The sequence below is a fragment of the Colobus angolensis genome, unplaced genomic scaffold (genome assembly GCF_000951035.1).
Source record: "Colobus angolensis palliatus isolate OR3802 unplaced genomic scaffold, Cang.pa_1.0 Scaffold5, whole genome shotgun sequence".
NCBI classification, from domain to species: domain Eukaryota; kingdom Metazoa; phylum Chordata; class Mammalia; order Primates; family Cercopithecidae; genus Colobus; species Colobus angolensis.
Window position 1 is genome coordinate 2,210,774 of NW_012118487.1, and position 13,586 is coordinate 2,224,359.

The 13,586-nt window shown below is 41.4% G+C and overlaps 1 protein-coding gene across 1 annotated transcript; it reads left to right on the plus strand.

The window, feature by feature from the left end:
- The first annotated feature begins 612 nt into the window (after window positions 1-612).
- On the plus strand, window positions 613-11,126 carry LRP2BP (LRP2 binding protein). The gene is made up of 8 exons (XM_011959535.1): window positions 613-733; window positions 1,776-1,888; window positions 3,055-3,168; window positions 4,256-4,398; window positions 4,475-4,580; window positions 5,635-5,858; window positions 7,604-7,778; window positions 10,752-11,126. Exons 1-8 carry the CDS (start codon window positions 628-630, stop codon window positions 10,815-10,817), a joined length of 1,047 nt encoding a protein of 348 aa, XP_011814925.1. The 5' UTR covers window positions 613-627; the 3' UTR covers window positions 10,818-11,126.
- The last annotated feature ends 2,460 nt before the right edge of the window (window positions 11,127-13,586 follow it).

The following is a 13,586-nucleotide window of genomic DNA, read 5'->3' on the forward strand; positions in this document are numbered from 1 at the left end:
CACTACCCTCAGCCTAGGCCAACCTGGACTCCTTCACCCCAAATGAGGTGACCTCTACATTTTATATGAAGACACTGATTTACCATTCAACTGTGATCCATCTTATAACATGGCAATCCGATACAGACAGGAAGATAAAACTGAACAACACAGCTAAACTAAAGTGTATTCCCAGGTAAAATAGACACGTGCTTTAATTTGAAATGGATTCGTCCGAAGAGCGTCAGTTACAAGGGCACAGAAAGTACTGGTGCAGAAGAGCTGTCTCTGTGGGCAGTGTCACCAGGTCCCCTAAGGGGCAATGCTTGCGCTGGGCGACATGACCCATCTTAATGTATAAACCCATAGCCAGACAGGAGGTGCAAACAGGTCTCATGGTGAATGCCATGCTGTGGAAAATGACATGGAGAATGGCTGTCTCTCAGCTGGGGAGGGTCTTGGTGTCCTGGGAAAGAATGTTCACGTCCTAGAGTCGGTGGTTGGTGTTCTATCTAGGCGATGAGGGAAGGATGCTTTTCATAATGAGCGCCTGGTGGGAATAGTCTCTTTTTGCACTTTGCTGGAGGAAGACATTTCTACCACCTTATTTTTTATTCTTGCCTACAGAATACACATTGTGGAAAAAGGATGAAGTTGACCAGTGAAAAGTTGCCCAAGAACCCCTTTTGTGCCTCCATATCTCAATATGCTGCTAAAAACCAAAAATCCTTCCAATGGAAAAAGGAAAAGACTGGTACGAATCCTAATATTTAAGCTTCCCTTGGAAAATACTTTCACTAACAGTTCATTTTGTATGCTAGAGCAAACGAGACAAGAAATACTGTGTTTGATTGATTTCAAGAAAGTGGTTAATCATTACAGACCTTTTGAGTTTTCCCACAATAATCTGTGAAACTGCTCATTTATCTGGTAGCAAATCGTCAGTGAGGTCTCACAGATAGTTAGGTCTTGAGTTTACTCTCAGGACTTAAGGACATGCTTCTAGAAAACACGAGCCAGATGTCGTGTTTGTTAAAGAGAACAATGCCATGCTTTACTTGCAATTATTATTTAAATACCTGATTTCCTCTATAGCCTTAAAAATATTATATTAGGGATGGGTTGCTCATTTGGTTAGAGGAGCTCTCATTAAGGTTCAAATTAAGAATTTAACTCACCTCTCCAGACAGCTTTGCCCACTGAAGACAAACCAATGCGTAGACTTATACCTAGCCCTGCACTGGTAGGGCTCTACTTGGCCATAAGCAGGGTTAGTGCGAAACCAATCAACAAGTATTGCTTTTTTTGTTTTTGTTTTTGAGATGGAGTTTTGCTCTTGTTGCCCAGGCTTGAGTGCAGTGATGTGATCTTGGCTCACCGCAGCCTCCGCCTGCCTGAGTCTCCCGAGTAGCTGGGATTACAGGCATGCACCACCACACCCCCCAGTTTTGTAGTTTTGGTAGAGTCGGAGTTTCTCCACGTTGATCAGACTGGTCTTGAACTCCCAACCTCAGGTGATCTGCCCGCCTTGGCCTCCCAGAGTGTTGAGATTTACAGGCGTGAGCCACCGCACCTGGCCTGTATTGCTTTATTATACAAGGCACAGTGTTAGGTACTGTGACCATGCCCTTTTTTCAGGTAATGTTTCTTCCTTGAGCTAAGGAGGCCAGCTGTAGGAATGAGCACTAGAAAGAAATGTTGCCAACAGTGTTAGATGGATTTGATATGATTCATTACTTCAGGAGAGAAAATTCCTATTACGTGGTTAATGGAATTCTTTACCTTTTAAAAATCAGATCATTACACCCATGCTAATTTGGTGGATAAGGCATTGCAGCTCTTGAAGGAAAGAATACTGAAAGGAGACACTCTGGCATATTTCCTGAGAGGTCAACTATATTTTGAAGAGGTATCATTTTTTGTTTATTTGTTTTCATTTCCTATAATTCTGTTGTTAGATCCTGAGACAAAAATTTCATGTAGAGTTTCTTACTGTGTTATACCAGGGAAATTCTGTCCAATTACGTAGACTATGGCTGTGGCTTTAACAGTGGGATACAGTGCTGCCAGCTTGAGGAGCTACCTGACCTTTCTTCATAAAATCCATGTCACGAAAGCCATTTATGGGAGTCATTTTAGTATAAAATCCATTTTACACTATAGATTAAAAATCAAATTTTTATATTTTTGCTCAAAATATTTAATAATACAAATTATATTATCAGGCCGGGTGCAGTGGCTCACACCTGTAATCCCAGCGCTTTGGGAGGCCAAGGCAGGTGGATCACCTGAGGTCAGGAGTTGGGAGACCAGCGTCTCCAACATAGCTAAACCCCGCCTCTACTAAAAAAAAAAAAGAAATAGCCAGGCATGGTGGTGCACATCTGTAATCCCAGCTACTTGGGAGACTGAGGCAGAGAACTGCTTGAACCCAGGAGGCAGAGGTTGCAGTGAGCCGAGATTGTGCCACTGCACTCCAGCCTGGGTGACAGAATGAGACTCCCTCTCAAAAAAAAAATTATATTTATATTATCAGATATCTTCATATTAATAATTGAAGCCCTGATTTTTATCTAGTACTTAGAGGTGGCTTTACTTGTTCCTGGACAGCATAGGAGGAAATCGCCCTCGTTCTCCACATCTTGTTGGGATAACCTGGGAAGTAGACTGAGGCACGGCTATGCCAGCTGTCCCCCCAACTTCAGTAATGTAGTTTCGGTTTTTCACCGATTTCCCCAGGAAGACTTGAAAAGGGACAGACTGTCCTTCACCATTCGCTGACTATTTGGGCAGCTGTTCACCTATATCCCACTTACTCTCTCACTTTTCAATGGCACCTTCATCTATCCTGGCAACAAATGTTTGCTGAGGGCTCATTGTGCACCTGTCACTCTGAGGATGGCAGAGCGCCATGGCAGACAGCGTGCTTCGTCAGCATGGGGCATGGGTTCCGATGTGGCTGCACTGCTTGTTAACTGTGTGTTTAACTTGGGCAGAAACACTTGGCCACTGGTGCCTTTGGGATTACTTAAAGTTCATAATAAAAATAATTAAATATCTTCTGGGTGTTTCTAGGGATGGTATGAAGAAGCATTAGAACAGTTTGAAGAAATCGAGGAGAAAGACCATCAAGCCACTTACCAGCTAGGAGTGATGTACTATGACGGGCTGGGGACCATTCTGAATGCTGTAAGTTAGTGTCTTGGTCACAGTGGTTAAGATTTCATTGTCGGTGGATTGTTGGACACAATTAAAATTATATTTTAATACTTTTTTTTTTTTTTTGAGACAGAGTCTCGCTGTGTCACCCAGGCTGGAGTGCAGTGGCGCGACCTCGGCTCACTGCAACCTCCACTTCCCGGGTTCAAGTGATTCTCCTGCCTCAGCCTTAAGAGTAACTGGAATTACAGGCACTGCCACCATGCCTGGCTAATTTTTGTATTTTTAATAGAGGCAGGATTTCACCATGTTGGCCAGGGTCTACTAAAAATACAAAAATTAGCCTGGCGTGGTGGTGCATGCTTGTATTCCCAGCTACCCGGGAGGCTGCAGTGAGCCAAGATCATGCCACTGTACTCCAGCCTGGGTGACAGAGCAAGACTCTGTCTCAAAACAAAAATCAAAATATATTTGATTGTCCAGTATTATTTTATTCTTTTGGGTGATGTTTGAAGGTTTGTGTCTGATGGATCTGGCGGTGCAAGGTGCAGATCTGTACCTGCTAGTGGTTAGAATATCTTTTATGCTTTCCTTGTGACCACAAAGCAGATGTTGTATTAATGCATAAGATTTGTATATTAGATACAAACTATGAGCACACAGTAAAAGTATGCTTGAATGGAAGATGGTGTTTGTTAGGGGCTCCCAAGGTTATTGTAAGAATTATAAATGTGAGAGAAGTTCTTGGCCATTCTTGCCTTTTAGTCAGTTCTAAGAACTGTGCTGATTCAAGATAAGGGTTATTAGATGGGAGGGAGGAGAGAGAAAAGGAAGCCCATATTGAGACTTAAATCAACTCAGGCAGCTGTAAAAGGAAGGAAATTTCTTATACCCCAGAGCTCCTGGGAGTGCCTGGAGAGGAAATGTACTTTTAGAGATTCTTTTCGTCCTTACCGCTTGCCCTGCAGGATCCAGGACAATCGTAACTCTTGGGCACAGATTCACAGTATTACACATCACGTCAGGGGACGGACACTTCACAGCCCTATTGGGAGAAAGAAATTCAGTTTGGGTACAACGAAAAACTAGGGTTTTTTTGCTCTTTCTTTTGTCGAAGGAGAAAGGGGTGGACTATATGAAGAAAATTCTTGATTCTCCATGTCCCAAAGCAAGACACTTAAAATTTGCAGCTGCTTACAACCTCGGAAGAGCTTATTATGAAGGAAAAGGTGTTAAACGATCAAATGAGGAAGCCGAAAGGTAATCCCACCTGGGAAGAAGGTTAGGTTTGAATGGAATGCTGAAACCAAGAATAACGTGCCTCGCTTTCTCGTAGACTGTGGCTTTTCGCAGCAGACCATGGAAATCCCAAAGCTAGTGTGAAGGCTCAAAGTATGCTCGGGCTGTATTACTCAACCAAGGAGCCCAAGGAGTTAGAAAAGGTGATATTCCCCTCTTTTTTAATGCTAGTGTTCTATTTAGATTAATATTTGTTTCACTACTTTTTTTTGAGAAAATGGTGGGGAATGTTGTTTTAAATCTCTCTTATATTTCCTTAAAATGTAAAGAAAGTATGCATTTTAGGATCTCAAAGCCCTTTTATTTATAAATGTCCCCTTCCCTACCTCTATCGAAGGAAACCATGAATGTGAGAGTATTTTGTATACTATAGTATCAAAGCTAAAAGAAACAGCCCTGAAATTACGGCCAAAATCCTTTTAATCATGAATAGATGAATATTAGCAGTGACTTGAGAAATAATTGATACTAATAAATAAAATATACTAAGAATTAGTTACAAATAAAGTCCATCTAAGATTTTCACAGAAATATAATCTTTCATCCATGGTTGAAACAGTTTCCAAAAAAAATCCTATAGGGAGAAGGAAATGGGGGCTGAGTCCTACTTGTAAGAGAGGAGTTAATGGCAAGTTTGCAGGAGGCATATAACAACTAAGGCCATCTTTGGATAGATGAGCAGCCACCTGGAATTTTGTCAACGAGTTCAAATTCGCTGTAGCGCAGTATGAGGCAAATGTGCTTGAGGCTACATACAACGTTTATCCGGGGTTGTCTTTGACCGCAGGAGCTGCCATCTCTAGAATCCACAGGGAGCTCGAACTCTCCCTTACTATCAGCAGTCTCCTCTCCTCTGCTGGGCCGCATGCCTTTCAGACACTTAGTTCCTATTTGGCACCTTCCTGATCCCTACTCTGGAAGGTCCCCAAATCCTGAAACCTAGGACAGCTGGTCCTTCTCTGCCATAAGCTATCTGGACTGTGACCTCATCTGCACTGCGGAGACAGCAGAGGAACTCACCTCCACACAGTGTCAGGCATGTGTGCTAGTGTGAAATGCGTCCAAAGGCCTACAGCTCTTTCCTAGAGATGATTAATAGTGCTATCTAGGAACCACAGATTTCTCTTCTGTCTAGTATTCCCTTATAATTTCATCTAGTGGATCAGAAATACAATGATGAAACTGTGCTTTTCTTAGGCATTTTACTGGCATTCAGAAGCATGTGGCAATGGAAATCTGGAGTCCCAGGGTGCACTTGGTCTCATGTACTTGTATGGACAAGGCATCCGGCAGGATACAGAAGCTGCCCTGTGTTGCTTAAGAGAAGCAGCAGAACGCGGAAACGTCTATGCTCAAGGGAATCTCGTGGAGTATTACTATAAGATGAAATTTTTTACAAAGTGTGTTGCATTCTCTAAAAGGTGAATGTCTTGTCTGTTTTGTGCTGCTGTAACAGAATACCATACTAGGTATTAAGAAACAGAAATTTGTTTCTCACGGTTCCAGAGGCCAGGAAGTTCAAGATCAAGGTAGGTGTGGTTGTCTGGTGAGGGCTGCAACCTCCAGAGGGGAGGACCATCATGTCCTCACGTGACAGCGGAAAGCTACAGGAAACCTCTTTTATAAGAAGGGCTTTAGTCCTATTCATGAGGGAGGTGCTCTCACGGCCTCATCGCCTCTTGAGGGCCGCACCTCTTGATACGATCACACTAGCAACACTGGGATTTTGGAGGGAACTTATTATTCAAACCCTAGCAGTAGTGTTGGAATAAACCGGATGAAAGCATTGACAAGAATGCCTACTAGATGTTCTATGCCAAATCCTTCACAGAGCTTTCTGCGGTATTAACAATGGTAGCTACTGAGCACTTGAAATGTGTCTAATGCAACTTAGCACTAAACTTTTAAATGTTAATTAACATAAATATTCATATGGCTAGTGGTTACCATACTGGATAGCATAATTCTATGCCATTAGCCTTCAGGATTTCAGTGCTACTAGCTGAAGCAAGTTGCTTAAGGAGCAATTCTTTATGTGTAAGAAGAGAATACCTTTATAGCAGGATCATAATAGTGTACTTAACACAGCTTGGCATATCACACGGTTATCACGTCTTCATTTCTTCCTGCACTCCTCGGCCATGCAGTTCTATAACTGCACAACTAAATATAGCTCCATAAGAACTGAACATGAGAATATGGTTAAAAGACTGACACTATATCTAATAAAATACATAAAAACGTCTTTTCCCGGAGTCTGTAAGGCTCCATGTACTTTCCTACACTTATTTACCCAGTGTGTAAAAGCAGTGTGTCGGGGACACAGACCTGGGTGTACTCTGGAGTGTCCATCAGACTCTGCGTGTACTGGCGTTTCCCAGTCACACCCTTCCCACAGCGCCAGGTCTCCCCTCTCTCCGAGGCCTAGTGCAGGGCAGTGATCTACAAGAGGATGGGGGAGGGAGGGGCTGCTTCTACCCGCTTCCCCAGCGTCTCGGGCTCCAGGCAGCAGACCACTTACAGGAGTGATTGCCGGTATCTCAAAGCAAGTGTCCGTCTTAGTTAGAACTAAAACTTTGAATCATTCTTTAAAATCTTTGGCGTTTCCCATTATTTCCCACATTCCTACTCCGTTAACATTGTGGTTAATGTGGAGTTGACTGGATCACATTCTCACACGATTCTACGTATTTGTGTCTGGGTATAAAGGATGACTTCTTTCCCTTGTCCGTTTTTAAAGACATGCTAGTGAAAGGGTTTTCTGGTCCTGTGTGGCTAATGTCCAAATTGAAGGTGGATGTTTCCATACGTGATCCAAACAAGTGGAAAATGCTTTCTTCTCCATGCAGTTTAAATCCACAAAGTGACATTAAACTTCCAAGAGTAATATGACAAGAAAAAAGAAACATACCTTTGTTTTCTAATGGTGACTGAGCCTGCTGAGCATAATTACAGAGACGATGTAAAGTCACCACTATGGTAAGCTCGTCTTCTCCCAGTATGAGTTGGCTATACGAACCCTTCACCACGCAGCAAACAACTTAGTTCTCAAAGCAGTAGAGAGAAATCACTTCGGGGACAAGGTCAGTTTCTAGGCACATCGATTTACAAACACTTACGCCATAACTGATGTCCTTTTCCATTTCACCACTCTACGTCCTCTCAGGATTGCTGACTATGATGAGGTTCATGACATCCCCATGATTGCCCAGGTCACAGACTGTCTCCCGGAGTTCATCAGCAGAGGCATGGCAATGGCATCCTTCTACCACGCAAGGTGTCTCCAGCTCGGCTTGGGCATCACCAGGGACGAAGCAACGGCTAAGCACTATTATTCTAAAGTAAGCGTTAGAACAAAATATCAGTTCGCCCAAAGAGAAACTGCCAGGCTTTAGTTGCAACTTGAATGGTTTTACGGATTAGTGTTTTTTCTACTCAATTACTGTGCAGATAACCTCTGTCTACAGAGACGCTGCCAGACATGCAGATTGTTTGCAGACAATTGTCAGATTCTTATTAGCATAATTTAGCTCAAATGATTAAAAGCCCTGTTTTGATGCAAATTACTCTTTCATTCTGCTACTATCTGCAGCCTAAGGCCCAGCACTAAGACCTTAAAGCTGAACAGTTTATGTCTTTCATCTAGAAAAAGTGTGAACCTATATGTTCATTCTAGTGCGGTAATGAAATACGGTTTAAAGGTTTTTTTGAGCATGACATCTACCCCACTTAGGAGGGATATTCTTGAACTTGAGGTAGTCAGTGAAAATAAGCCTTTCATATTTTAATCCGTGTGATCAATTTATTTAGATCCCAAATGCATTTCACATCTCTAAGTAACTACTAAAAACTAAAAAGCAAGGGCTGTGGTAGTTGCAGGGGCAGGGGGGCGGTAAAGGAGAATATTATGAATACTAAGTTTAGATTTTTTTTTTTTTAAAGAAAAACCAAAAAGCTGTGCCATCACATCCATGAGTCAAAATCAGAATTACATCATAGCAGACTTGGTAGAGCAGTGTTTGTAGTACACAGATCGTTCAGCCTGAGGGGGGAAACAAGGGAAGGAACAGTCTTCTGAGTCCCTTGGCTGACTCTGATATTACCGCAGTGGTTCCCAAGCTTCTCTGCATGTTAAAATCACCCGAGGATCTTTTACAAATTCCAAAGTTCAGGCCTTATTTCAGAAAATTTCAATCATGGTCTCTAGGAGACAGAAGCATATTTGTTGAAGCTCCCCGTGGGATTCCAATGTCAGATAAGTTTGGGAATTCTAAATTACTTTAAAATTAAAACTTCCAGAGCATCAAAGCCATATTAACACACAGACACTCAGCACACAGCCAAATGCAACTGATCTTTAAGATATTTACCTCTACTCCATTCTTCGTATGAATAACGGTTGTCTAACTTTTTTCATTTAAATGCTCTCTGTACTGGCTGGGCACAGTGGATCATGTCTGTAATCCCAGCACTTTGGGAGGCTGAGGCGGGCAGATCACTTGAGATCAAGAGTTCGAGACCAGCCTGGCCAACATGGTGAAACCCAGTCCCTACTAAAAATACTAAATAACCCCGTCTCTACTGAAAAATAAAATTTGCCAGGCATGGTAGTGTGTGCCTGTAATCCCAGCTACTTGGGAGGCTAAGGCAGGAGAATTGCTTGAACCTGGGCGCAGAGGTTGCAGTGAGCCAAGATCACACCACTGCACTCCAGCCTGGGACTCCGTCTCAAAAAAAAAGCTCTCTGTACTATACCAATTTCCAAACCAAGCTGATTTCAGGTTCTATCCTATCCTTAATATCCTTAGAAAACTCTAGTCAAACATATTTTGAAATGTGGCATATCGTCATCCTGCATAAAGCAGCAAAACAAGGCTAGGTACGGTGGCTCAGGCCTGTAATCCCAGCACTTTGGGACGCCGAGGTGGGAAGATTACCTGAGGCCAGGAGTTTGAGACCAACCTGTCCAATATGGCAAAATCCCATCTCTACTAGAAATACAAAAATTAGTCCATCATGGTAGCGTGCGCCTGTAGCCCCAGCTACTCGGGAGGCTGAGGCATGAGGATCACTTGAACCTGCGAGGAGGAGCGTTGCAGTGAGCGGAGGTTGTGCCGCTGCACTCCAGCCTGGGCAACAGAGTGAGGCCCCATCTCAAAAAAAAAAAAAAAAAAGCAAAATAGATTCCAATCTGAGAATGATGTTCCGCATGATGGGAGAAAATAGCCCCATTACTCTGCATCTAGGATACCGTACTCTAGGACTCTAGGATACGCGTCGAGGATACTGTAGTCAGTTTGGGCCACTGGGGATACTGATAAAATGGAGATAATTTAGAGGCAGTGAACCAGTGAAGGGTCTGGAATGATGTCACATGGGGCATGACATGAGAACAGAAACCTCTCTCAGAGCAAAAGGACACGAGGGGTCCTGACAGTGGCCTTCACTGGACCGGCAGTGTCCCACGGGAAGGGACAGGCGGGGAGGGAGCGGAATCAGGGCCCATGGCAGGCAGTGTGTTATGGCAGACGGTGAGGCGGTAACTGGGACCTGGAGGTGACAGACCCAGGCCTGCTCTCAGCTCTGCCACCGTCAGGCAGGGAGACTCCAACTTCCTGGACTCTGAGGTTTTGTGAAACCAGCACTACGTATTCTGTTAGGGCCCTCCAAGGATTCTAGAGTGCATGGAGAGAAATACCAGCCTAAAATAAGGGAGCGTTTTCTAACACAGCAATTCAGGAAACAAACAAAAACACAGGTTTTCTCTGAAGGTGGCAACTTCCTGCTACTGGAAGCACACAAGCAAACACCTAGTGACCAACTGTCATGGCTACGGAAGGGACAATTTCTGCACAGAGTGGGGTTTGGATGAGAACTCTGTCCCGCATTGCTGCCAGTCTAGAAATGATGCACCTTGTCACTGTTTAGACATCATAAGACTATTTTAGCTATATATTTTAAAATAAGATGATTACAGATGCTGTTTATTCACATACTGAGATCATAACAACTTTGAGGCCAAATGTTAATGCTTTCCATTTTACTTATCTTAATAATTCATGACATACAATGCCATCATTGGTGCTTAAGTTCCTTTGATTCTTGGCACTGATAAAATGTTTTTCAAATTGATCCATTCTGCAGAGGTTAAAGTAGGACATCAGAATAGAAAGTATCTTAACAAATTTCCTTGAAATTTACTGTACTTTACTATTCTAAAAAATGAATCAAAAAAAAAAAAAAAGAAGAAGAAGAAGAAGAAAGACCCAAACAATGAGAATGTATCTAAATATCTGACTCTCTTTGGTTTCAAGGCTTGTCGTCTGAACCCTGCACTGGCAGATGAACTTCACTCCTTACTTATTCATCAAAGAATTTAGACCACCATGTATTTCAACAAAGATCATCCATGCTAACACCGCACAATGTGTGTATTTTTACAGTAGTTATGACTGGTTATTTTGCACATCGCAAATTACACTATCTTGGGTATTTTACAGGTGACATGTTACTTTGTTCTTGAATTTGTACGCGGTTAAGTTTTGCACCTTGAAACCTAGATACAAGGTCAAATTGCTGCAAGAGTCCTCAGAGGTCCACCTCTTACCCTACAGACTGGCCTAGACCATATCAAGTATCAAAACCATTCTACACAGCAAGTCTCTTTTTTCCTTTCTTAAATACCAAGTCTCCAAAAAGACTTAGTTTAGCTTTAGTAAGTTCAGAAGTAGAAATGATACAAACGTATTTAAAACCATCATTTGAAAGTTTAATTCTTTAAATTTGTCTCTTAGTTTTGTGAATTTTGAATAATATTTAAATTTTGTTTCAGTCATTTAAAATTTTTTAATGTAAATTCACGAAACTAATTAAGGGTAAAAGACATTTAAAGAATTAAACTTAAATAAGTGTGTGTAGCATTTCTACTTCTGAAGTTATTAAAGCTAAAACTGCACTAAGCCTTTTGAGACATCCTCTATTCTTAAAAAGCTCATAAATAATTGGCTAATTTATTACATATAAACTTCAAAAAAGTGGGTTATAAGACACTGCTTTTGAATCTTGCCCCTCCAAATCTGCCCTCAAAGATCTTAATGTAATGAGTAAAACAACTGCTATATACATATGCAGAATGTGTAATAAAACAAAAAGCAATTGCTATTTGAAAATATTTATAAGAAAGTTAAAGCAAATTGTTTCTTCGTGCTTCAGCTCATTTTCTACATTTTTAAAACCCTGTGGTAAAAACCTGAATGAAATCATCTACAAAAACTATAACTAAATATTGTTAAATTAGCAAAAGGCTTTCCTTATACAGATGACATCTATGAAGGCAAAAGGTGACAGTAAAAACAGTAAGATCCATATGCTTAAGACTGTACAAGGCTATTCATTTGTGAAATAAATATACATATCGAAGACAGGTCTCAGAGGTACCTTAACTATCCCTTTTTAAATAAACATATTAAATGATGTGGCTTTATTTTACAAATCACAACCATCCCGACAGTGGATTTAAACAAACAAGATTTCTTTTTCGTCATGGGAAAATGCAGTTAATATGGAGGTGATGGTCACTAAACTGTTGAATGGCAGAAAAGTACTTGCTCTAGTTTTATGTTCCGGCTTGTCTGTATTGCTTGAACTTCATTTTGTCTTTGCGTAAGGGAAGAAATTTCAACAGACTCAGGTTTGAGATATCTCAAATTGTCATGTATTTCTGTCTCAAATCTCTTAATACCATCCATGTAACATTCCTTCAACCACTTGAAGATCCAAATTCCCAACCAATATTCTCTTCTCCATACTTAATCCAGTTCCTAAAGATTCTTTTTTTTTTTTTGAGATGGAGTCTGTCTGCTGTCACCCAGGCTGGAGTGCAGTGGCACGATCTCAGCTCACTGCAAGCTCCGCCTCCCGGGTTCACGCCATTCTCCTGCCTCAGCCTCCCGAGAATCTTTAGGGTCGGGCGCAGTGGCTCACGCCTGTAATCCCAGCACTTTGGGAGGCCGAGGCGGGCAGATCCCCTGAGGTCAGGGGATCGAGACCAGTCTGGCCAACATGGTGAAGCCCCGCCTCTACTAAAAATACAAAAATTAGCTGGGCGTGTAGTCCCAGCTACTCGGGACTTCTCATCAGATTCATAGCTGATATCTCATGGAAAAATGACAATTTATCATAAATAAATATAGAGACAAAATAATAGTGATCTTTCTCATTTGCAATATAAACTTAACAGCTACAGTTTAAATGATAGCATAGAATTATGCCTAAAATGGACATTTCCAATAATTGTATTACAATAAGTTCTCTGTATTATGATAACTTCACCTTGCCTCTCTTCCTTGAATGTATTTTATCTGTTTTTTTCTATATAGTCTTTTGAAGGATAATTTTTATCAATAGCCAACTTCGGGTATTTTTTTAAGTGTCAAATATCATCATGGTTTGAAAAAAGGATAAAAAAGCTATAACAAAAAAATCTTAAGGATAACATTTGGTTTACTGATTTTTAATCATTTATCTTTCAGAACTTGTTTCTTATCAAGAAGTTGGCAGGTATGATACATATATTATACATATATAAACTGGCACAGGTTACATACTGGGGCATTAGGGGAGTATCTTTCAGGGATTCAAACTGAATTTTTACTTTTTACTTGTTTGTTTTGTTTTCAATATTCTTGGGGATTAGAGAGGGGAAAGTCTGTTGTTATTGCACAATAGATGGTGAAACCCAGGAAAATTAAGTACTTGTCCACGGTCACACTATCAGTAACACAAAGTCTGTGCTCTGGATCTCCCCTAATGCCCTTGTGGTCTAAAAGGCTTGATATAACCGAGCCCCTGAAGTAGCTGCCTTCCTCCTTCCGCTCCCCCATCTCCGCCCTGCCCATACTCCAAGGGTCAGCTCCCATCTCTCCTCCCTAATACCTCACTTCAAGCACTAATTTGGCTCTTTCTGCTCACTAAAAATCATGTATTTCACAGATTTATTTTGTTTCTGGAGAAGGCAGCAAACTTTTACTTCCCTGCAGAAGTAGTTAAGTGCATAGCGTTTTCTCTAAAAAGGCATTCAATAAATATTTGAACTGCCTGTAGAGTTTCAACCTCTTTGAGATATAAGTATCTTAAATATCATAGAGCGC